The sequence below is a fragment of the Myodes glareolus genome, chromosome 9 (genome assembly GCF_982192425.1).
Source record: "Myodes glareolus chromosome 9, mMyoGla1.1, whole genome shotgun sequence".
Classification (NCBI taxonomy): Eukaryota; Metazoa; Chordata; class Mammalia; order Rodentia; family Cricetidae; genus Myodes; species Myodes glareolus.
Genome location: NC_142034.1, coordinates 67,410,783 through 67,435,079, shown reverse-complemented (window position 1 = coordinate 67,435,079; position 24,297 = coordinate 67,410,783). Strand labels below are relative to the sequence as shown.

The 24,297-nt window shown below is 46.8% G+C and overlaps 1 protein-coding gene and 1 long non-coding RNA gene across 3 annotated transcripts in view; one reads left to right on the top strand and one right to left on the bottom strand.

Annotated features, from left to right (window-relative positions):
• Positions 1-24,297, top strand: part of Gria1 (glutamate ionotropic receptor AMPA type subunit 1) — a 319,398-nt gene that overhangs the window by 152,778 nt on the left and 142,323 nt on the right. For both annotated transcript variants that reach the window (XM_048437744.3, XM_048437743.3), the window contains exons 3-4: positions 18,809-19,048; positions 23,000-23,184. In XM_048437744.3, the coding sequence (XP_048293701.1) occupies positions 18,809-19,048; positions 23,000-23,184 (425 nt within the window). The remainder of the gene's footprint in view (positions 1-18,808; positions 19,049-22,999; positions 23,185-24,297) is intronic.
• LOC148120961 (uncharacterized) lies at positions 1,992-23,094 on the bottom strand. Its single transcript, XR_015738870.1, has 4 exons — positions 22,959-23,094; positions 16,979-17,131; positions 3,533-3,767; positions 1,992-3,412 (listed from the first exon to the last, which is right to left on the bottom strand). It is a non-coding gene; the product is annotated as an uncharacterized LOC148120961 (long non-coding RNA).

Sequence of the window (24,297 nt, the reverse complement as noted above, 5' to 3'; positions counted from 1 at the left end):
TCTCATTGTCCTTGGGCAATGCAACTGGAATATGTGAAATCCAGTGAAATGGGAATCAAAAAAAAAAAAGTATTTCTTTGGAAACTGATTTGAATACTTTTGAATGGCTCTTAGATCATTCACCAAAAACATCGTAACATTTGTTACATGTAAAGCAACTATTAAAGGCTGAGGAAAAGCACAAAATATATTCCGGGCTTCCATTTGTTTTATAAGTGTCTTCAGGCTCCCGGGACATCAAAAGACCATCGAATACATGTGCACCTAGGCATCTCAAGCTGAACAAAGATCCCTGCCATGCATCGCTTTCTGCAGCTCTCTGGCCTAAACCATCTTTCTCAAATAATCTAATTGCTGTCCCCATTGCAGAGATGAAAGGGCTGCTACCGTAATTATGACTTGAGTGAAGAGCTGTGACAGGAAGCAGCAGTGTGACCTACTTAGGGTAGTCCTTGAAGCAAAGGAAGAAGGCAGCCAAGCAAAGGTGGGGAAATGATGAGGGCGAGGAAGCTGGACCAAAGAAAGCCTCTAGATGCCACAGAACCGGAACCACAGGCAACAGAAGGAAGATTCCGACTGGGGTAGAAGCTTCCCTGGAAGCGTGAGGAAGAAACCCTGAGGGCTCTGGGGAGCTGTTAGGAATGAGCGGCTTCTGCTTCCAAGAGAAAGTTCAGGCTGCTGTGCAACTTCCCCGGGGTAAAAGGAGGGACTCTGGGTGAGGTGTGACAGGGATAAAGTGATGTAGTCAAGGACCCATAAAGTAGGTCTGTGTGTGAGCAGAGGCGCAGAGCCCTGTGCTGTGGGAGCAGAGAAAATGGGAAATGGGAACAGCATTGGCTCTTGGAGCTTGTGGATATGAAACAAGCAAGCCCTTTATGTAAATAACTCAGTGTTTACATATAACTGATTCACATCCTCCTATGTCTTGAATGCAGAATAGACACTATGTAAATTACTGTAATAATGTAGCATTCAGAAAGTGATAGGAAGAAAGTCTGCACACAAGGAGAAATGTACTTTAGCCAGTTTCCATCTACAGGTAATTGAAGTCAGGTACATAAAGTGGAAGGCCACTGCATTGCCTAAATTTGTAATGCCTTTTGATTTATTTTGTTTTGCTTTTGTAGTTTTGAGACAATGGTATTACCATATAGTCCAGACCAACCTTGAACTCAGAGATGTTCCCGTCTCCACCTCCCAAGTGTTGATATTACTGATGCTCACTGTCATGCCTGGCTGAAGAATCTGTGGTGTGTGTGTGTGTGTGTGTGTGTAAAAGCCAGTGGCCCCAAGTGTTCTCAATCCCTCTCCATCTTACTCTTTGAGAGACTCACTGAACCTAGAGCTGAGTAAATTAACTAGTCTTCCTGACCAAGGTCCAGGTATCCTTTGTCTCTACTTCCCAACCTCTTGAATTTGAGGTGCCGGGCCTTTTCTGTGGATTTTGGGGATCTAAATTCAAGTCCTCATGCTTACATGTCAAACAACTTTTTGACGGGGCTGTCTCCTCATCCTCTAAGCATATGACCTCTTAAAAAGTAATCTCAGCCTGGTGAGACAGACTGGCAATGAAAGGCTCATGTACATAGGACTGACCAACTGAGTTCTATCCTCAGATTCCACATGGTAAAGGAGAAATAAAACTCCCGAGAGTTGTTCTCTGACCTCCACACACATGCTACAGCACGGCATAGCACCCCCACCGCCCCGCGCGTGCACACACACACAAGCATGCTACAGTACCAGGCAAGATGTGTCCATGGGTGCAGTAGTGGCATAAAGATTATCAGAGTCACCAATTGCTCATAGTTGGAAACAAGTCCTGCTCCACAGGAAGGAAATCATGCCCAATTAGTTCTGCTCTAAGCCTTGGCCAAAGAAGCTTCTCTCTGCAGTCAGCAGCAGTCAAGGTTGAGACTCGAAAGAGGACAAAGGGCTTGTCTTAATTAGTGTTACTGTTGTTGTGAGGAAACACCATGACCGACAGCAACTTGGTGAGGAAAGGGTTTATTTCATTCATAGTTCCATTGAACAGTTCATCATCAAAAAGCAGGGAGGGCAGAAACTCAAAAGGGTAGGAACCTGGAGGCTGGGGCTGATGTAGAAGTCGCAGAGGAGGGCTGCTTACTGCCTTGTTCCTCATGGCTTTCCCAGCTTCTTTTCTTATAGATTCCAGAACCCCCAGCTCAGGGATGGCATCACCCACAATAGCCTGGAACTTCCCACATCAATCACAAATTAACAAAAAGCCCTACAGCTGGGTCTTCTGGAGGCATTTTCTCAATTGAGGTGCCCTCCTTTCAGATGACATAAAACTAGCCAGGACCCTGCTGAGCATACGTGACTATCAAGGACTTAACCCTGAATGAGACATCTGTGTCTGCATCTCCATCCCCTCGAGGTTCTGGGACCATCATGGGACAGCATGAAGTCAAGACAGTGAGAATTGGAGGATGAGGAGGAATGCCACGAAATGGTGTTTTCCAGACATGGCAGGGCCATTGTACTCCTGAAACATGGCAGCTGCGGCTACCTGTGTCAGATCAAGTCAACAAGATCAGTGAACATTCCAATAGGCAGTGCTAATTGGTCTCGGTAGATGATTTAAAAAATGGGGAACACATGAAAATAGGACAAGGAAATGTTGAAGGTGTGTGAAAAGAGGGAGGGGTGAGTATGATCAGGATGCTTTACGTATGTTTACAGGATTTTCAAAGGATAAATAGAGGATGCAGTTAAAAATTAATTTAAAAGATAAATAAATTCTATTCACAATTTTGTGGGATAAGCCATTAATGTAGTCAAACTTCAAGCTAATTTTTTGAAACTCTTGTGTGATTGCATAGAGGGAAATCCCTACAAGGGCCCCAGGCAGGTGGTTAATTTTCTCTTGTTTGGTATTTACCGGCTGTGCAACTCAGAGCAAGCTTTCGAAATCCAGGAAGGTCATGTAGAGAAGGCTGCCCACCCCATACTTGGGTTGTGCCATGTGAAAAAAACAACGGCTCCCCTATTTACTGTGCATAACAGTGAGTTTAGGTCTTGGGCAATCTGACTCCAGGCTTTGAGCCTCATTGCATGTAAGCAGGTGCTGGCAACCTGGTGCCACAGGTAAGCAAATCAACATACATCCAACAGTGTGCCTATGTCAAAGCCAGAGCTAAGCTCAGAATCTTTACAAGCAAGCCTTTCCCTAAAGGTGTTCATGGTCTCCTAAAGACAAATGCTGAGAAAGTGCATCAGAACAGGAAGGGAGGAATGACATTTTCTGGAAGGTTTTCTACGGGAATCCACATCTAACTGGATCTCAAAGGATATGCCAGGGCTTCCTGGGTTGAAGGACAATTCTGAGGAGCATTGTAGAAGTATGGTGGCCTGAGAGGAAGCAGCTCTCTCCCTGCCGCAGTGTAGGCTGTTTGGAGAGAAGATGAGAACCTGAGTCAAGCTCCTTCTCCAGGAAGGCCTCTGGGGCTCTCACACAGAAGCAAGACGATGGCACACTTCCTTGCGCTGCTTCCCACCAGCTTCTCACCTGCTGCACAGGCCGCATCTTCCTTTCTTGCTTTCTTGGCATGCTCTTTGCTGCCAGGTTCATTTGAACTGAAGTTTTCCCTGCAGTCACACACTCCAGAGAGCTTCATTTTCATGGGGCCTAGGAAGACGATGCATACAAGAAGATCCACTGCTATTCTTGGAATTTCTTCCGAAACCCCAGGCTCCTGGATTGCTTCTCAGGTGGAGCTATTTCTTGACATGTTCTGAGGAACCTGGAAAAACATTCACATGATGGTATAAACGGCACTAAATACAGAGTTCTGAGGAGCTGCTGGTTTCTGTTCCAGTGATTGTCAAGATCTGAGTAGGAACGCCCAAGGCTGGGCAGTCTGTGTTCCCTGGTTTCATGCCTCAACTTACCCTTCTGTAAAGTTCTGTGTGAACGATGGGAGAGTTGCAGAGCATAAGAGCCACTTGAATCCCACACCACAAATAATGAAATGAATTCCCAAGAAAAATGACTTCTCTAAGGCCACAGAGAGAAACCATGGCTTGCTTGGTCACCTGTCTAGCCATCCATCCATCCATCTACCCATCCATCCATCAATTCATTTCTCCATCCTCTTCGTCCACACATCCATCTATCAACTCACCCACCCATTCATCCATCTATTCATATGCCCCCATCTATCCACCCATCTACCCACCCACTCATTCCATCCACCCACCCACCATTCCACTCATTCCTCTCAACACAGCCCTGTTGTGTTTTCCCAGTGTCTGGCCTGGTGTAAAGTCTAGAACACTAACAGCAGATAAAATAGAGTGACTGCTCTTGGGGATGGAGAGGGAGGAGGGGAGGGAGTGGGGGGAGTGGGAGGGGGTTGGGAGGAGGGGCGGAAATGGAGACTTTTGTATTTTAATAAACTTTGAGAAAAAAATAGAGTGACTTCTGTCCTCATGAATATTATGAGATTAAATTTTAAAAATTAAACAAAACAAAGATAGAAATAAGCTACAATGGAGATAAACAAGATACTAAGATAAAGAATGAAAAGGGGGAACATTCAAGCTGGGATTTGAAGAATAAAAAAGGAATAAGGTATCTAAGGAATGAGTAGGCAGGGTCTCACACAGCCCAGACTAGCCTCCAACTTACTATGTGTCTAAGGATCACCTCATCCTCTCTCCCCCCACTTCTTAAATACTGGGATTACAGGCATGTGCCACCATTCCCAGTTTGTGTGGTGCTAGAAATTGATTCCAGGGCATTGTGAATATTATGCAAAGATGCTCCCAAGTGGTCTTCTGCAAAAGTTCTAAGACTGTAAAAAATGGTAAGAGAATGACCAGTGTGTAGCTCAGGAGGAGGATGCTCTCAGGCTGAGAGCAAATCTGGGAGAATCCAGAAGCCTGAAGCTTACAATTCTTCACACCCATCAAGAGAAACTGTAGGCATAGGAAGACTAAGCAGCCAACTCTTCTCGGCAGAAAGAAAGCAGTTCAGCCTTCTTTTGTGGGTACCCTCAACGTGATTAGTGTTTACAGCTTGGAAATCAACTGAGGTGGAGTCTGGAGCAAATTCAGATCTATATGCAACAGGAATTTGGGTCTGACCATGTGATTTAGTTTTAAGATCTGGGAAGTTTCTGTCAATGGCATCCTCACTCCTCCCCTTTTTCCCTACCAGCCTCGCCAAGTTCTCTAGGAAGAAGGTGGATTTTGCTGTTAAGGGCACCTTTAGACTGGCATTTCAGATGTTAGGAAACTTTAGTCCTGACTGACAGCTGCCAATCAAATTGACAGGTGTACGCAGCCATGCATGCTTGCTGCTTGGCTAGAGAAAATGCATTTGCAAGTATGATTTTCACAGGGAGAGAATAGCAAATAAGAAACAAGAGGCTGTTTTTTTTTTTTTCCCTGTTCACTCAGAAAACGGGAATTAATGCACTCAAAGGGGCAGTCTACTTCACTTAATGAATGATTCACCCTGTCCTCATAGTGATGGTGCCTTCAAGAACCAGCAAAAGACGCTTAGTGATTGGGAGTTGAGGGGGATGGAGCCAAAGAGAGAGGCAGTTAGGAAACTGGTTTCGCCCAAGTCCCCTTCCCTTGGATGATGTCCTTGCCTCCTCCTCTTCTAGCTTGCTCACACACTAGTTCCTAGAACTAGGTGGGTGTGATCCCACACCAGGGCCCCACAGTGAATTCCAACCCCTGCCCCACATGAGAATCATGAGTGCTCACCCTATCTTAGACTGCAGTCACAATCTTGGCCCCTGAATTCAGCCCAAGAAAGGTCCTTGTTGAGGTCTACTTCCAATCCCAGCCCGTATCTGATTCCAAACAAGAACTCCTTGCTTAGCTTACAGACCAAGCCCTTCAATTCACAGAATTGGCAGGCCAACAAACCTGCCTACACCTTGGCCTCCCAGGGCTCAAGTACAATGCTTCATGCTCCCTGACATATAACAACTTTCTGTACAAATTTCTGAACGTGCATTTCCACTCAAGATGGGATCTCCTCTGCCATCTCATCAGAGCAGACCAACAGCAGAGGGGACACTGTAATGGATCCTCTAGTACAAACCTGTCCACTAGGGGATGGGACCGAAAACGAACTGAGAACTTCTATACTGATCTGGCTCATTATTGCCCTTATGTGTTCATAGCTGGTGTCCTTCCAAGAGCTTAGGGGACCCATTGACACTTACACAGGGGGCAGTAAGAGGCAGCCCTCTTGCAACTAAGAGTCCGTTCATGAGCTTTGGCCCTCTCAAGCCCCTTTCCCTTGCCTCCTCTCCTCACGTTGTAAAGAGTGTACTTTAGTCGTCATAGTGACCATAAGTCGTCAAAAAGAGACATGGGCACAGTCATGTCTTCATGGTCCCTGGCCCCTTTCTCAACTGTATGTGGACTCAGGAGTCATTACTCTTTGCTTGCTCAATTTACAAGGTGTTTATGAGGGGGGAAATGAATGGGTGAGAAGCAAGAGTCATAGAGTATGCCTGTGATCGAACCACGGCGCCTGAATTCTTAGTCTTCTACAGAATGACTGTGTGACCTTGGGTGGGTCAGTCAAGCTCAGTTTGCTATCTATAAGGTAGAGCAATAACTATATCTTTCAGTATTAATATTAGGGCTGAGGGTGTTTCCCAGTGATAGACTTCTTGCCTAGTGTACTAGTTACCCTTGATGGTCAACTGAGTCATCTGAGAGAAGACATTCTCAGTTGAGGAATTTTCTAGATCAGATTAGCCTGTGTGGATTCATGTGAGGGATGGTCTTGATTATAAATGGCTGTAGGAGGGCCGGACCTACTGTGGACCACACCATTCCTGTGCCAGGCAGTGCTAGGCTGAGGGAAAATGCTAACCTAGCATAAGCCAGTGAGTTAGCGAGCAAACAACATTCCTCTGCGGTTTCTGCGTCAGGTTCCTGACTTCCTGCAGTGATGGACTGTTCCCTGGAAGTGTAAGATGAGGCAATCCTTTTCTCCACAAGATTTTTCTTAAATTATTTATTTATTTATTTATTTATTATGTATATAATATTCTGTCTGTGTGTATGCCTGCAGGCCAGAAAGAGGGCACCAGACCTCATTACAGATGGTTGTGAGCCACCATGTGGCTGCTGGGAATTGAACTCAGGACCTTTGGAAGAACAGGCAATGCTCTTAACCGCTGAGTCATCTCTCCAGTCCCCTCCACAAGGTTTTTAATCAGAATATTTTATCGCAGTAGCAGGCAGGAAACTAGAGTGCCTAGCATATGTGAGGCCCTTGGTTCTACCCCTGTGCCTCGTTTCCCATTAGTAACTATTAAGTTAGTGTTTGTAAAACATACTTGGCATAGTGTTGGCACACAGCGGTACCATGGTTGCTTGAAGTTGTCTGTTTTTATGATGCAGAGAAGGAGAGTTCTGGCTGTGTTGGCACACCTTCATAGCACAGGTCACAGAGTGGGACAGACCTGCATTCCTATGCTAACTTCATCCTGTACCTTTGGACCGAATCACAGAGGATTAACTAATCTCCTTGAGTTCAGCTTCGTCACGCATGGAAAAGAAAACGTGAATCACAGCCCTGTTGAGGGGAGTGAAGGAGCAAGCACACATTTACCTAGAGCAGCATTAGACCGGAAGTAAATCCTGGGTACGTGACACAACCACGGTGAAAAATAAGAACAACAGTGTTGCCAGCAGTGCCAGCCACCTGGAGCATCAAGGTCACCAGCAGACAACATCACACACCCACCAGCAAGGGAGGCGAGAGGCTCTACCAGTGAGAATCTCGACGCACGTTGTTCATATTCTAAACATATGCAAATGAAATAAAGCTTAAAGTGTAGTCAATCGGCTAGCTGTCTGGTAGGAAGATTTTTCTAGGTCAGTAGTCCCTTAAGGCCGGTTACCTTCAGCACTAAAATCTATGACCCTGTGAGTTCTTGCTCCTGAGTGGATGATGAGTCAGGGACAGTGTGCATCGTATGCCCCAGCCTTAACAGACTCTCTTCCCATGACAGTCTATATGTGTATGGTCCAGGCCAAGTCGTTTTCCATGCAGTGTGAACATCCTTCCTTCCGAGCCCATTCGGCATCATAAGGGCTGAGTTATGTAAGGGGATGTGAACCCTCCATGCCGAGGGAGCACGGCTGTTGTGGGAGGAATACGTCAGACTTGGCCGGGGTCCAGCCCCAGCCTGAGAGTAGCATCCTCATCCTGTCAATCCAAGCTGACAAGAAATGACCTCCAAGAGTGCTGGCTGACACACCCAAGGCCTTGCATCCCTTCCGCCTAGACCCACAGGTGTAGGTGATGACCTCTCTTAGAATAATGCGGGAAAGCGGCATCACCAGGCATGCTTGTGTTTATCCCTCAACTGGTATGCACAGGATCTGGTGCATTTCATGCACCAAGAAAAGCCGCAATCTTTACATTCTGTGAAGCCTTGCCTTAGTTGCAGGAGAAAAGACACCTACAGAACGTCCTTTGAAAATGTGTAAACAATGAGTCCATCCCATGCAAGAGACTTTATGGAAGAGAGAAGGGGTCAATAGTCAAGAATACATCTTGGAGACAGTGGAGATGACTTAGTGGGTGAAACATGAGCCATTCAAATATGAGGACCAGGGTTCAAATTTCCAGAACCCATGTAAACATCAGGCAGACATAAAAGCCAAGTATAGCCCTAATTCTCATGAGGCAGAGATGGGATTCCCTGGAGCAAGCTAATCAGTGACCTCTGGTTTTAAAGAGAGAGACCTTGCCTCAACATTTAAGATAAAGAGTGATCAAGGAAGACACCTCTGGCCTCTGTATGTGCGTATACACACACACACACACACACACACACACATGCACACACACATTTTAAACATCCTTATCTTGATATCAGCATTTATTCATTGATCCATGTACCAAAAGTACTGTACAATCATTGTGCAAGTCCCTGTAGGAGTTGTAAAGAATAATGCAGTCTTTATAAAAGCAGGGTACCATACGTGTCTCTCATTTCTCTATCTCAGAGTTCAGCCCACAGGGTGTAGACAACAATGGTAGGATCAGATATGTCATGTTATTGAATACTCAGTGCTTCGAAGTGTGTGTCATTCGTGAATCTCCTAGCTTGATCTTCAGCTCTGCCGTATGGAGTAGAAGCAGTGTGAAATTCTGAAGCAATCTGTTGGTTGGTATGCCCTTCTGCCTCACAGGACCTGCACTTCCCCTTCGCTGTGCCTAGTAAAAGGGCTACTTACCTGCTTCCTTTGGCCGTTTGGGTAACCCATGCCCTGAGCAATCTTGATCTGTATGAAGCTGTTCACACAAGAGGCCAGGGCAATGGTGACATTCCAAAAAACATGTGTGTGACATCCTGACACAAATGGTGGAGATGCTACGGGTCTCTGGATTCTCTGAGGCTCTGTAGCTACCCAACGCATTTTTATCTTGTTTGCTTCCGTCTATTTCCTTTCTTGTCTTCCAAGAGCACACACTAACAAAGCCTGTGTCACAGATAGAACTCCTCAGATACATACTTCATGGACAGCAGTGCAATTTTAGTGAAAAGGCTTGGAGGGAAAGAGAGCAGTAGGCAGGAGGGCTGCCCAGTCTAGGGCCTGCCAATGGCCAGAGACACCGATTCTTGAACTCAAGAGAGTCCAGAGCTGGTAAGCTCAATATAAGCAAATCATACGTGCCCATTCCTATTTTCAAACTGTCCCATTGACTCAGCACAGTCCTTCCATCCAGAGTGTCTTGTCGTGTAGCTTCCACTATACAATCACAGGGTTGGAAGACTGTGCAATGAGCCAGTGCTGACCTTCTCAGACTGAAGCGAGAATTCTGCAGCTTCCCATGTCACACACTGAGTGGCCTGGACCTTGAAGAGCTTTAATCCTTTAGCCCTACACACAGCTACAAGCTTGCCTTTTCTCCATCCTCACCCAGCCACTCCATTCTTTCCCTGTATCAGGTTCACATGGTCATCTCCCGTCTCTACACATACACATCCCTGAGGATGAAAGCTGGGGTCCACACATGCTATGCAGGTGCACCCCACCTCTCTCCTCTACAGACACAAACATATGATGATGGAGACAGGGTATTACACATGCAAGTGCACCTATCTGTCTGTCTGTCTGTCTGTCTATCTATCTATCGATCATCTATCTATCTATATTTCTATCTCTGTCTTTATGTCTACACACACACACACACACACACACACACACACACACACACACACACCTGATGATGGATCCAGAGTCTCACACATGATAGGCAAGTTCAGCACCACTGAGCTCCGGCTCAGGTCCTTTTTGTACTTTCCGGCTTACATCTTGTTGCTGAGCTCTCCCCAGGGCTTCCGTCCCTCTACATGCAGCTTCTCGTCTGGCCCCTTGCCTAACCAGCTCTTCACCATGATGATTTTTCCACTCAGTCACAGCTGCTATAGAGGGGCTCCTTGGCCACCTGTTAGAAGCAGCCCGCCCCCTCTCCTGGTCTCATATTTTCTTTGTAACAGCTGCAGCATTCAGAATGACCCTCTACGACTGTGGTAGCGCTCACTCCTTTGGGACCACAGACTCCATGATGGCGGAGAGTGTGTATCCAGTGTTCACCCCCATGTTGGGGATACTAGATTAGGCTAAGAGGCTGGGGACAAGACTGCCATTGCCTCAAGGCCAGACCACTACTAACCTGGATAAACCAATGCACTGAGACTCTGCCCGGCTGTCCGCATAGAACTCTTACTCCATAAAGACAACCCTTGGGACGTCTCTGTGTAGACCATCTCTGCTGACTTGCCCACTGCAGGAGGCCACAGGGTATCTAACAAACTCTCCACTTCTCCCTTTTCTATCTTGGGAATTTTTTCACCACCTGCGACACTGACCTGTCACAGCCTCTCGGAACCCGGCACCTTCTTTCTGCCCAACACACAGTGCATGTTCAATGGACATTTGCCAGATGAGTAAACTAAGAAGAAATAGAACATTCTTTCCTTTAGAGCCACATACACGCCTCTAGTGCATAGGAAAGCTCTAGTGAAGGAGGGAAGAAGGAAGAGGGAGAGGAGAGAAAGAGAAAAGGAGGGGAGGAGGGGCAGGAGGAAGAGGAAAGGAAGGAAGAGGTGGCGGGAAAGAGGAAGGAAGGCAGGGGAAGGAGATGAGAAGAAGGGTGGGAGGGGGGAGAAAGGGAAAGAGAGATGAAAAGGAAGGAGGGAGAAAAGAAGGAGGGAAGGAGGGAGGGAGAAAAGGAGGAAGGGAAGGAGAGTGGGAAAGAGGGAGAGAGGGAGGAAGGGAAGGAGGGAAAGGGGTGAGATGAAGGTGTGAAGGAGGGAAGGGAGAAGGACCTCATCATCCAGATGTTTCCAGTACAACTCAGAATGGAGAACAATCAGCGCCAGGCCAGCGTCTCTGTGGGGACAGCTCTTAGCCCCACTGAGTTCTGAAGCATCAGAAGCCAAGGCTCCTCAGTCAGTCTGCCCCGCCCCTTTCCTTCAGCAAGACACCCACACAGTGAATTTAGATTGCACAGCCAGTGAGCCTGGCCTGTTTCTAATTCTCAGCCTCATATACAGTCACATCCCATCGGCCTCCTGGGCCCGGTCATCAGTTCTCCAGCTGGACAGTAAATGCTCAAACTGCTCAGAGGAAGCTGGCTCCTCGGCAGTCATCCAGTCAGGGCTCTTGGGTCTGGCTGAAGAGAGATGCCAGCAAACCGAGAGAAGAAATACCGGCACCAAGTGAGGTGCCTGGGCTTAGTAGGTCGCGGGTACTTAGTAGGTCCCTGTTCACCTCCAGTGTTGTGCCAGGTCCTGTACCCCAGTCTACGTTGCCCTCTGCGGCTGCTCTAATGCTCCTCTGCAGGTGGATAAACCGCTACTTTCCCTGGACAGCCAGCACACATCCTGGCCTGTGGCCAGCACTCAGTCAGCACTGGCTGTTAGAGCAAGTAGGACCGTTTGTTCAGTATCCTCAGGCTCCTCCATGATTTCCCTTGACGTGGGACTTGCTGAAGTCATTAAGAATCCCCAGGAAGGCCAGAAGCAGGCTTGTCTGGGGTCCTAACAATATCTCAATTTTCTTGCAACAGTAAATGGTGGTTAACTGTATCAGAGACCTGGAGAGGGTTTGCCTCTTAGGTGACAGAGATGCTCCAAATGTGTCTCAGCATCCTCAGTGAGTGTGGTTTTGTTCAGAGGGAATGGGAACGAGTATGTGGTAATTCTGCATGGGTCAGGACTAGAGCCAGAGCATGGAAGGGGGCGGGGCACTGTCCTCTGAGTGACAGACACAAAGCAGGTTTAATTTGGCAAACCATTAGAGTTGAACGAGAGTCCAAACTGAAAGGGTGGAGTTGCTCAGGTGTATGTGGTGGTGGGGAGGGGGGCAGTGAGTGTCTACACATCCTCCCACATATGTATATGCTGGAGTTCCCTCCCCCAAAAGGAAACTGTCCCCGTCACCTCATTATCCAGTATTTTCTATGAGGCTGACACACTTCCAGGGATTGAAGCCAGGAGCCAAGGAGAAATGTCAGAGAGAGAGGTTTTAAAGGAAGTGACAATTACAAAGCAGCTGATACAGGGAGTTCCCTCCCATGGAGGGAGCTGTCAGGGACAGTGGCCAGGCTCGGAGATTTATTGATACTAAGTGGATGGTACTGCAACCAGGCAAGACTATCAAAGGGCCCCTGTGAGTGGCAGCCTGGCCAGGGCTGCCACACTGAACAGCTTGGGACTTTTCCTGCCCTGTGTCTCCCCGAAGGAGAGCCCTGGCCTCGATTTTCACTTCCTCCAGTTGTTGGATGTGCTCTCCTGCAGACTGTCCTGGAGGCAGGGGCCTTGCACTGGGCACAGCAACAGGATCCCAAATCTCCATGGTCTCACAGGACCTTTGTGCCTGTTATTCCTTCCTTACCCCTGGAATTTGCTTTGTAGACAGTAACTGCTTTGGTTGAAGTCTCTTTATATCATTCTAGTGATACTCGCCCTCCTGCTCCTGTGTGTGTGTGTGTGTGTGTGTGTAGTGTGTACACAGACCAGACGTTGTTGACATCTTTGGTTGAGGTCTCTTTATATCATTCTAGTGATACTCGCCCTCCTGCTCCTGTGTGTGTGTGTGTGTGTGTGTGTGTGTGTGTGTGTGTGTGTAGTGTGAACACAGACCAGACATTGTTGACATCAAGCATCTTCCTCAATCTCTCTCCATCTCAGTTTTTGAGGCAGTCTTTCACTGCATCTTTAATTCACTGATCCCCTGACACCAGAAGTCAACACATCCCAGGGATCCTTGCACCTCCCTATCCTTGACTCCCTAGGGCTAGTATTGCGGGTGCAGAGCACCACACCAGGACTGTTCTGTGAGTACCAGTGGTTTAGCTCATGTTAGAGCATAGCAAGCGCTTTACCCACTGAGCCTCCTCTTGAAGCTGAAGATCAATGTCCCTACCTGAACAATGGATTCATCCCTGATAGACACTGAGACTCTATTGTTATTATAACTGTTTCCTGGCAACTGTCCTTTACCTTCTACTGTCAGAATGTTGATCGTTTGAGGCTGGGGTCCTGTCAAGCTTACCAATCCATCTCCATTGTCCTATAGGTGCCTCATCAGAAGCTGGTTGCTTAGAGGTGAACAAATGGGTCAATGGAGACATTTGTGGGAAGAGGAGAGAGAGAGAGAGAGAGAGAGAGAGAGAGAGAGAGAGAGAGAGAGAGAGTGTGTGTGTGTGTAATCATGCATGATCTCCCCAGGATGGAGAAAACATAAAATAACATCAAGATCATACCATGGTGAATAGATACATATGTAGCTAGAGATAGGTTGATACAGATTCAAGACAGGGGTTAATAGATCTAGATGATGATGATGATGAAGATAGGTAGGTAGATAGACAGAGAGACAGACAGACAGACAGCCATATATATGGCTCTAATGCAGTGCCTTTTTACCTGGTCAGACAAAGGGCACTTGAAAGAATTTTTCAGAACCTGAAGCTGACCTGTGGGCCGGTCTATTTCCTTCCATCATTGTAGAGGGGAAGGTGGCATGTCAAATATTTTGGGAACTTGTGTTTCTTAGCCAGACTAGCAGAACTCTCAGGTCCAGTCTTTGATGTGTTCTGGTCACTAGCCTGTACTTTCCATTGTGGTCTAGAAAGAGTCAGTGTGAAGAGATATCCTCAGCCCTGAATCAGTGGTTCAACGCCAGCACACACTGATAAATACCAGCAGCTCCTGTGCTTCCCAAGAGTTCCTATGCTGTAGACCCCACACACAATGCAGCCTGCTGGGAGTCTGTGCTTCAGCCGGAACACAGACAGTGGGGTCCCGCTTCTGCTTGGAAACACTCCTGCTCCTTCATCCCGAGTGGTCACAGCCAGGAATCGGGAATGTGTCTTCCAACCTCTCATCTACTCTCAGCTAACTCACACTACCGGTCAAATGTTGCATCTTAAATGAAACTCCTGCCTCTGCAGGCTCTGGCCTTAGTGGCAACACTCCATCCTGTGGAATTGAAAGACTCCAAAGCTCTACCATCTTCTGGGACTGAAGAGCTGCAAAGGGGGTTCCTGACTGTCTGAGCTTCAAACAGCTCAAACGTTGAATCACTGAATACTTTCCGGCCAATTAGAGCAGACATTAGAGCGCTGGTGCCTGGAGGAGCTGAACACGACGGAGTCTGAACCATTGTTTCATAGCTGAGAAACACCCACCCCCAAGAAGACTGAATTTGCTCAAGGTCATCCAAGTTCTTCATAATGTTTAAAAGAAAGAGAGGACCATCTGGGTCTTCTGCCATCGAATCCAGTCCTTGCTCTACGGAGCCCTTTTCTCTGCTGTGACCATTTATTGTCACAGATCCAAAGCCATGCCTTACGATATAACTACCCTTCCATACAGGCCTGGGATCTGGGGAGTCTCCTCTCTCCCTCTCCCTTTCTCTCTCTGCGCTCCCATCGCTTTCCCTTCCCTCTACCTCTGTCCCTCTCCTTTTCTTCCTCTGGGATTTAACTGAAATGAGGAGGCCCACCAAAGTAAAAAGACTGAGCTCAGTGACCGCAAGGTGGGGCCCACCCAAGGAAATATAAACTAGGTCATCCCCCACTCTATAATCTTTTAGGAAACAGTGGTAAATCACAAACTCTTAGTCTAAAGGATAGAGAATCCACTTTAATGAAAGAGATTTGTTAAAGAAAAAAACAGGAGGTTATTTGAGAAGGAAGTTATGGCCTGCTATGTCTAAGGATTTAGGCAGAGCCATCTCCTTCCCTATCCCCTCTTTTCCTTCCCTCCCCACCCTCTCTTTTCCCTCCCTCCACACAGCCCTTCTTCCCCTCCTCAACTTCTAAAGTTCTAGCAAAAACTGTCACAGGCACTAGGACCCCAGAGACCTGGCTGAATGTGTGAAAGGAGAAGGCGGTGCAGGGTGATAAGTCTGGAAGCTGGATTCTCACGGCACAGGGCAGTATTTCACTGCCCCAAGGGGAGAGGAGGGAGCCTAAAAATACCCTGGAGCGGATTATAATATTTTAACAGGGTTTATGTGCACCCTATGCACACTAACCCCTGGAAGATGGATTGTGCATTTTGACAAATCTATATTTAACATGGGTGGATAATATACAACACAAGTTCCCCGGTAGAAAAAAAAATCCAGACTTATGGAAAACCTGAGTCTAGTAATTACAATAGACATTTAAAGACAGTGCCTATTGTGGGCTGTGAACAGAAAGTGAGTCTCATTAGGCAGAAAGAGAAAATAGTTTGAGAGGAGGAAGCTAAGGAGCCACCTCAGAAGAAGCAACAGAGAAGGAGGTCCAGGGGACCTGCTCCTTCCACCACCTACTCTGGGCACACAAACTCCCCCTCAAGCATCCAGCGTGCATTCCAGCATCAAATATTTATTAAGCACCTATGGTGTTCCAAGCACTCTGCTTGCTCCAGGACACAAGCAATTATTCCATTCAGAGAATCCGCGTGGAGCAAAATAGCTCCAGATGCATACAGCAGTCAGGGCTGTCGTTTTAGATACAGCGACTAAGGAGTGGGAGCAGAGGCCCGTGAAGTGGTAGGCTGGGGGTGGGGAGGGGAGGAGATGCAGTCAGCTTGGGAAGGAGGATTGCTCTTTGCAGCGAGAGAGAAACAGTACTGCAGGCTAGAAGGGAACCAGAAAAAGTAGAGTCCCTAGAGAAAACCACTGGACTGGAGATGCAGAGTGACAGCCAGGATGGCCAATCAGGGAGTGAGGAGACTGAGCAAGGCAGGAAAGGTCAACAGGGCAGTTTTCAGACTCTGGGTCCTGCTCAGACATCAGGGACTTTTCCAGTGTGTGGTGGGAATCTCAGAACCGAAAGGAAGTGAAATGATGTATTTTGTTCCCTTTGGTTTGTTTAGTTGATACGCTTCCTTTAGTTTCAGGGAGAGAATGGATTCCACTGCTAAAAAACATACACCGTGCTGCCTCTCATGTAACCCAGATGATTTAAAACTGTATGCACATGTATGTGTGTATTTAGGTGTGTGCTTGTGTATACATGTATGTATGTGTATGTGGGGTGTGTGTCCATGTGCACCCGATGGTCGAAGGGAGTCCATGCAGGAAGAAAGGAATCTAATGAGCAGAGAGAGAGCAATAGGAAGAAGAAAGACTGTTATCTCAAGCTTTCTCTGTCAAGGAATCTAGATTCAAACTGTGTGCTGACGGCTGACTGTTTAGTGAGAGTAAGGGGACCAGTGGGAAGAGCAAGAGAGGACGAGAGGGCAATGAGGTGGGAGGTGCATATGAGCAAAATACAAGAATACACACGTATGAAAATGCCATTGTACTAAGACCTATTCTTTTCTCCACTAAAATTTTAATTAGAAAAATTTTCTGAGGGTAATCATAGAATATCCAAAAAAACATTTCCTAATAATTATAGAGCATGTGAATAATGGATAATAATTTAAAATATCAAATAGGCCATGATTACCGTTGTCAGCTCTCGGGACAGCCATGGAGCAGGTTAGAGTCACATCTCATGATGGTTCAGTCTAGATGAAGATCTGTCAGTCAGTGGGCATGTTGTCAAAGTGTTGAGAAAGGCTGGGAGGAGTTGGAGTTTAGGTGTCAGGGGTGGAGATAACTGAAATACAAGGTAATCATGCATGAAATTCTCAAAGAATAAATTAAGCATATTGACAATAATAATAATTCTCTAGGAATAGTTTTGAAGACTCAATATGTTGACGTACATTGAAGGTCTGGATGTCCCCTAGCTGAAGCAAAGACTGTGAACTCTCCATCCTGTATCATACAGAAAAGTGAAGAGTCCAGACTGACTGAGGGACAGCTCAATCCCATGCCCTTGGTCTTGTTCCCATCACATTCTCATCTAAGGACCAGTGTAATCACCCACTGGTAACTGCTGGGATCCTACGGAATGGATCCTTTGGAGATATTTACACAGTCAAGCTACTATTCTGGCTGATAGTCTGAAAAGGCTGGAAATCTCCTAGCAAGATGTATGATTGCAACATGAACATCAGCAGACTTACACTGAGAGGAAGGGCAAGGCAGAGAAAATCAATACTTGTGTCCCTAAACCCATGTCTGCAGCAACAGTAGGCTGCCGCCCTTCCTAGAGCAGTGTTTAAGTTTCGCCGTAAGTCGTGGCTAAAGAAATGAAAGGTGACCACACAGGCAGCATATCTACCCACCTTGGATTTGACCTAGAACATACATGCATGAGCATGCCCGCTAACTGTGTGTGTGCCTGTGTTTGTGAGCATGCACACGTGGAAGTTTGAAGACAGTCCCACAAGCTCATCTCTCCTTCTATCTTACTTGAGATAGGTTTTCTCTATTGTTTGCCAGTGTGTGCAGACAAGCTGCCCCAAGAGATTCCAGACACTCTCCTGCCTTCAGCTCCCATCTAACCGTAAAGCAGTAAGATTACAGGCACACATACTACTGTGCCCAGCCTTCCACATCGCAGGGATTCAAACTCCCGCCTTCCTCCCGACTTGCACCATCAACATTTTACTCACTCCGCCATCTCCTCAGCACAAATTCGCTTTCAACCATCGGCTTCCATCTGCCCTCTGAAAAGTGACCCTGTCGTGCTTTTCTTAACACAGTTCTTGTGGTGACAAGAAGAGCTAATTATGTAGATGTGCTTGGCTGTGTGGCTACTATAATCAATAAGCATGATACCACTGATCTATAACAGGCATCGGATAAACATTGACTGTGGACAGATGGATGAGGGTTTGAACAAATGAAAGCATGCATAGATTGGAAAGATGGGACCATCAATGAGCTGGTGACCAGATTGGCATTTGAAGGCACTGGTGGATGGCTGATTGGTAGGGTGGATGGCTAGACAGCAGACGGCAAGAGATGGTGGGTTAAATGGATTGCTTGAGCCATCTGGCCATTGGTCTACAGCACCTTCTATTCATTCATTGGGGGTGGTATTCATGTGTGTACACGTATGTATGCAAGTGTGTGAACCTATGGGCGCATGTTCAGAAGGGAAGATATTGGGTATCACCCTCTGCTGCTCTCTGCCTTTATTCCCTTCATACAAAGGCCTCTCACTGGACCTAGAGATGACTATTTTTGCCTGGACTAGTGACCAGTAAGACCCATGGATTGTTATGTCTCCACACCTGGGGTTACAGGTATTTGAAATTACACCTGGCTGTTTCCACCAGTGCTGGGATCTGAACTCAGGTCTGTCTTTATGCTGTGCAACAAGAGCTCTTATCCAGTGAGAGGCTTCCCAGCCCCCACTAACCTTTCTTATCTTCTTTTCTAGTCTGTTCCCAGTTCTCCAAAGGAGTCTATGCCATCTTTGGGTTTTATGAACGAAGGACTGTCAACATGCTGACCTCCTTCTGTGGGGCCCTCCACGTGTGCTTCATTACTCCAAGCTTTCCCGTTGACACATCCAATCAGTTCGTCCTTCAGCTGCGTCCGGAACTACAGGAAGCTCTCATTAGCATCATCGACCATTACAAGTGGCAGACCTTTGTCTACATTTATGATGCTGACCGGGGTAAGCCAAGGGTTAAGGAGAGGACCTTGTTGAGGGATGGAGAGAAATCACCAGCAGGAATAGTGATGCCCCTCTATCTTCTTAGAGCACACAGGGAAGCAAGCCAGGTGCTTAATTTGTGTGCGATGATTTCTTGATGGCCAATATTTAACTCAGAGCATGAAAATATATCCTCTGAGAGAGATATCTAACCCATCAAGCCATCCTACCATTCCCAAGCTCTCATGTCTCTGAAGTCCAGGGTCTTCAGCAAAGTGGATCACAGCTCACCATGTGGTTAATAGAGCATAAAACAGACTGAGATCTGAATCCTAGCCTCTCTCTTCACCAGCCCTGTGACTCTGGGCAAGTTCTTAATGCATCAGAGTCACCACTTGCATAGTGGGTCAAATTCTCCATGCCTTCATTCCCTCATGTCCGGAATGAAAATGAACTGTTACTACTCAAGAATGTATTATGTGCTAGTGACTGAAACATGCTTGTTCGTTGCCTACAATGTAGCAAATACTACCCTCAAGATGTGTTATCCCCTGTCACCAATATCGTCCTCACCATCAACAGCATCAGCACCATCATCACCATCACTGTCACCACTGTCACCATCACCATCACTATCATCCCATCATCATCACCACTACTGCCATGATCATGAGCATCATCATCACCACTTCCGCATCCCACCATCCTGCCATCATCATCACCACCATTACTGTATTCAGCATCACTGTCATCACATCATCACCACCACCATCATCACTACCATTATCTTATTCAGCATCACGGTCATCACATCATCACCACCAGCATCATCACCATCATCTTTATCAGTGTCATTGTCATCATATCATCACCACCATCGTCATCATCACCACCAGCATCATCACCATCATCTTTATCAGCGTCTTTGTCATCATATCATCACCATCATCATCATCATCATCATCATCATCATCGCTACCATCACCATCATCACTCTCATCATGTGATAGCAACACCCTCACTCCGAACATCATCATCACCACTCTCAGCCATCATTGCTGCCATCACCATTGTCATCCTCTAGACCCTTTTTATTCCTGCTCCCTTTGAATTTTGACATCACATTTTCCATTTGGTTCCCATACTTTTTACTCTGTGTAGCTTCTTTATGCTGGGGTGAGTTTATCTGTCACATCTACCTTTATGGTCCTTAGCTTCATCTGTATTACATCCTATTTTCTCTGCTCATTCATTCTCTAACTAGGAACTCTTCTTCTGACCCCCACGGTGTGTGCTTGCCCTGCCCTGCCTCCTGCTTATGCATGGCCTCGTCCTGTAAGAACACTGTCATTGCTAGTGTAATAAGATAAATGGGCTGGAACTTGAAAGCCTAGAGGCAGGGTAGCACTTCCCTGGCAGAGTTTCCCTCAGAGAAACTTAGAGACTTTGGATAGGAGGGTGGCTGAATAAAATGGTTTTATAGGCAGAGGAGAAGGTGCTGTTCAGAAAGGTAGGTGCCCAGAAAGGGAAGAACAGAAGCATTTATTTCTTTCTATTTTCTTTGATCTCTTCTTGCCTCTCCCTATTTTAATGATTTCCCTTCTCGGACGACATCCACTGTTTGGGTCATCTGCCAATGGTCCCTTTCAGGACAACCTTGTGACATAATAAAGGATTAAATCAGGAGTGGCAACTCCAGAAAAGTGTAATGTAGCCCCTACAGGGAATTTCTTAGGCTTACAAAAGAACCCACACTATGCAAATGGCTGTGTCCATCTCAAAACCCAGACCCTGAATTGTGCCATTTTCTGGTTGTGTGATCGTGGAATGATGAAATTTGGTGTCCATATCTTCAAAATAGGGATCAGAGTAAGACTGACCTCCTAGATCCCCGGTAACTAAAAGAGAAAAGTCAGCAAAACAGTGCCAAACACACAGTGAAGGCTCAGCAAACGTGGAGCTCACTCACACAACACAACTTATGCTGAAAATGATACGAAGTGGAAAATCAGATCAGAATCAATTTGGAGGTGCTTCCTGGGGCCTGATGCCATATTGGTCACTATAGAAATGATTAACAGTGTCACTAGAAGTTAGACTTGAAATGCATACAAAAGATTAATTTGCAATGTGACAGCAAAAAAGCTGTCTGTGACAAGCACAATACCTATCTACTTCCACCACCCCCCGCCATGTCCCTGTCCTTGTCCCTGGAGCTGGAAAGCATGTGAATGCTGTGGTCAAAATGGAGCTAAGGTTATAGATGCAACAGGGCTGCTCATTAGCTGACCTTGGACAGTGACAGTGGGAGCCAGAAGACTTGGTGTCAGGTTGAATGAGGAAGCCTGGGCCACCATTGCTGGCTTTGAAGATGAAAAGGGACATGATGGAGGAAGTCACAAAACAATCCCCTCTCAGTTCAGAATTATGAATAATAAAGGGTTATTTATTTAAGAGAAACTTACAGATCACTGTCCTAAATAACAGTCCTCTGTGCAAACAGGAACAGAGTCTAGTGGCTGGATGCAAGAGCCAGAAGCAAGAGAGGGAGTGCACGCTTTCCAGCTGCATTTACAGTATAAGAGACGATGCCCAAGGGGGCCGGTATCTTAAATGCTATTGGCTGAAGGAGTGGAATGTGTTCCACAGCAGGGACACGCACTAAAGGATATGAGCAGAGAGAGCAGACAAATGTGAACTAGGGAGACAAGAGAATAGATTCTCTCCCAGAGAACTGAGAGTGACCAGTTCTGCCAACAATATGGCCCTGGCTCCCTGAAATGTAAGCTGTACATTTTCACTGAGACACGACACTAAGTTTTTGGTCCTTCACTGCACCAAAGCAAACAAGTGCACCATGGAGTCTGGGAGCAGAAAGCAGTAGGGCTGAGAAACAGGCCCCGCTGCACAGTCAACCTTCATCAAAGTAGTGGGGAAATAGAGAACACATTTACTGGACACCTACTGTGTGATGAAGTATTAGCTATTGGAGCCATAACCAAATCTCACAGATTTGCCTCACAGTTATCAGCTATCTTTAGATACTAGGTTGGTCTGTTCTATTTAAAAAAATTACTAAATTTCCCTGTATTGGTTACTTTTCTGCTGCCACGATGAAATGTCCTGAGAAAAGCATCTTAAAGAAGGAAGGGCTTGTTTTGGTTCAGAGTCCCAGAGGGACTGGGGAAGGCATGGCAGCGGGAGCAGGGAGCAGGACTTAACCCCATTGCATCTGCATGCGGGAAGCAGAGAGAGAGAGACCCAGAAATAGGACAAAGCTGTAAAACCTGACTGCTCATTTCCAGGGTCATACTTCCTCTACTAAGGCTCTACCTTCCTAAGATTCCATAACTTCCCCCAAAAGGCACCACTAACTGGGGACCAAATAAGTGTTCATATACATGAGCTTGTCTGGGATCTTCTCATCCAAAGTACCTCTGTCCCCAAATAAAAGCAGGTATCATTTAGGAAACCCTTAAGATATCAGAAACCCACACCCAGCATGCCTGTCTCATCTTCATCAGAGCACTGGGAGGCAGGCGCTATTGATGTCACCTCTTTACCTTCAAAGAAATCAAAGTTCAGACAGGCAAGCAAGCTGGTCGAAGTCATTTAGCATGTATTTTGGATCTGAACCTTTTATGGGGTTTTTAATCAAAAAGTTCTTTTTATTGTCTGCCCTGCTCTGTAAACAGAATAGCAAAAAGGACCGGGCGCTTGCCTCTGCGGCATTCGGCCACACAGAGAGCAGGAACTGAGCTTGTTACGGGAACAGGGTGGGGGACAACAGGGACCACTCAGGGAAGTGGATGCAAACAGCAGGGAGTGCACAGAGAAAGTGGGCTTAGGAAGTGGATGCAGACAGGTAGCTAAATGTGCCTGGTGGAAGGAGGGGTGGGCTACATCAAGGGCAGGCAGAAGCGGATGTCACCTGTGAATGCTGACGTGTCTCTGTCCGCCCCTCCGCTGCAGGCCTGTCAGTCCTGCAGAGAGTCTTGGATACAGCTGCTGAGAAAAACTGGCAGGTGACAGCTGTCAACATTCTGACAACCACCGAAGAAGGCTACCGGATGCTCTTTCAGGACCTGGAGAAGAAAAAGGAGAGGCTGGTGGTGGTGGACTGTGAATCAGAACGCCTCAACGCCATCTTGGGCCAGGTACTAAAGGCAACAAGGGGCACAGAGCAGGCGCTGAGGATAATTCGGGAGAAGATGCGTGAGCTTCTGATGTGGGTGCTAGGGAGAGGGGGTCTAAGGAGGCCTCTCAAGGAGGTGAAACTTGACGTTTTCCATTTTACATTCTGTGAGTCCTAAAATTTTAATCTGACACTTGATGAAGTAACAAAGCCATGGGAGCCTTGATAAGACACTCCAAGTGATCCTCACACTGACTGACCAAAATCTTACTTCTTAGGCTCCTCTTTATTGTTAAAATTAAATTACATTGTCTCTTAGAGCTTACAGAGTCCAAGTTGCAGACAGAGTCCTGTGTTCATCCTGGGCTGTGTCACGCACAGAACCAGTATTGGGTATCACAAGGCCTTGGCCCGATGACCTGTTTAAGGGGCCACCTCCCTTTCCACTCCTTCCTTGAACAGTTCCTGTCTCCAAGAGCAGGAAGGGCGGCATATCCTATGAATAGGTTCTGTAGTTTCAACAGCTTTAGGTATCAGGCTCTAAACTGTATTTGCTCTGGTGTCAGAATCAGAGAAAGTTTGGCAGCCGAGCCAGGAGCGCCGCCATGTAGATCACTGTCTTTTTGAGCTGCATTTGTGTATTCAGATGAACTAGGAAGGAGGAAGCGTGCAGTCATGTTTGAACAGTGCCATAGAAAAGATGGGCTTTTAAGGTACTTGACAATATGACAAGGCTGGTTAATGGCCCTCAAGATCCTGGACCCCCCGCGGGGAGCCTCATCACCAGATCAGCGATGGCTGTGAAGCCTCCACCACAGAACAGGGAAGACCTTGGAAGCCATGGGCTCTTTCTGACGTTAACTATGTGTGTTCTACACTGTCAAGTGTGGATTTGGGGTTTTCTCTTGAAGAGAAATGAGCACAAAATTGTTTCTATGGTGATAGAGGTTCTCTGGGCTGGAGTCGGGTACTGAGGGCTAGCATCTGGGGTGACAGTGAGGACAGTAGAGGGCAACGGGTAAAGGCAGAGATTCTGGAAGCAAACCAGCTGGGGGGTCGGCTTCCAGGTTGAGTGTTGGCTAGCTTCATGACCTTGGACCGGGCTGATAATCTATTTCCACCTCACATCCCCACT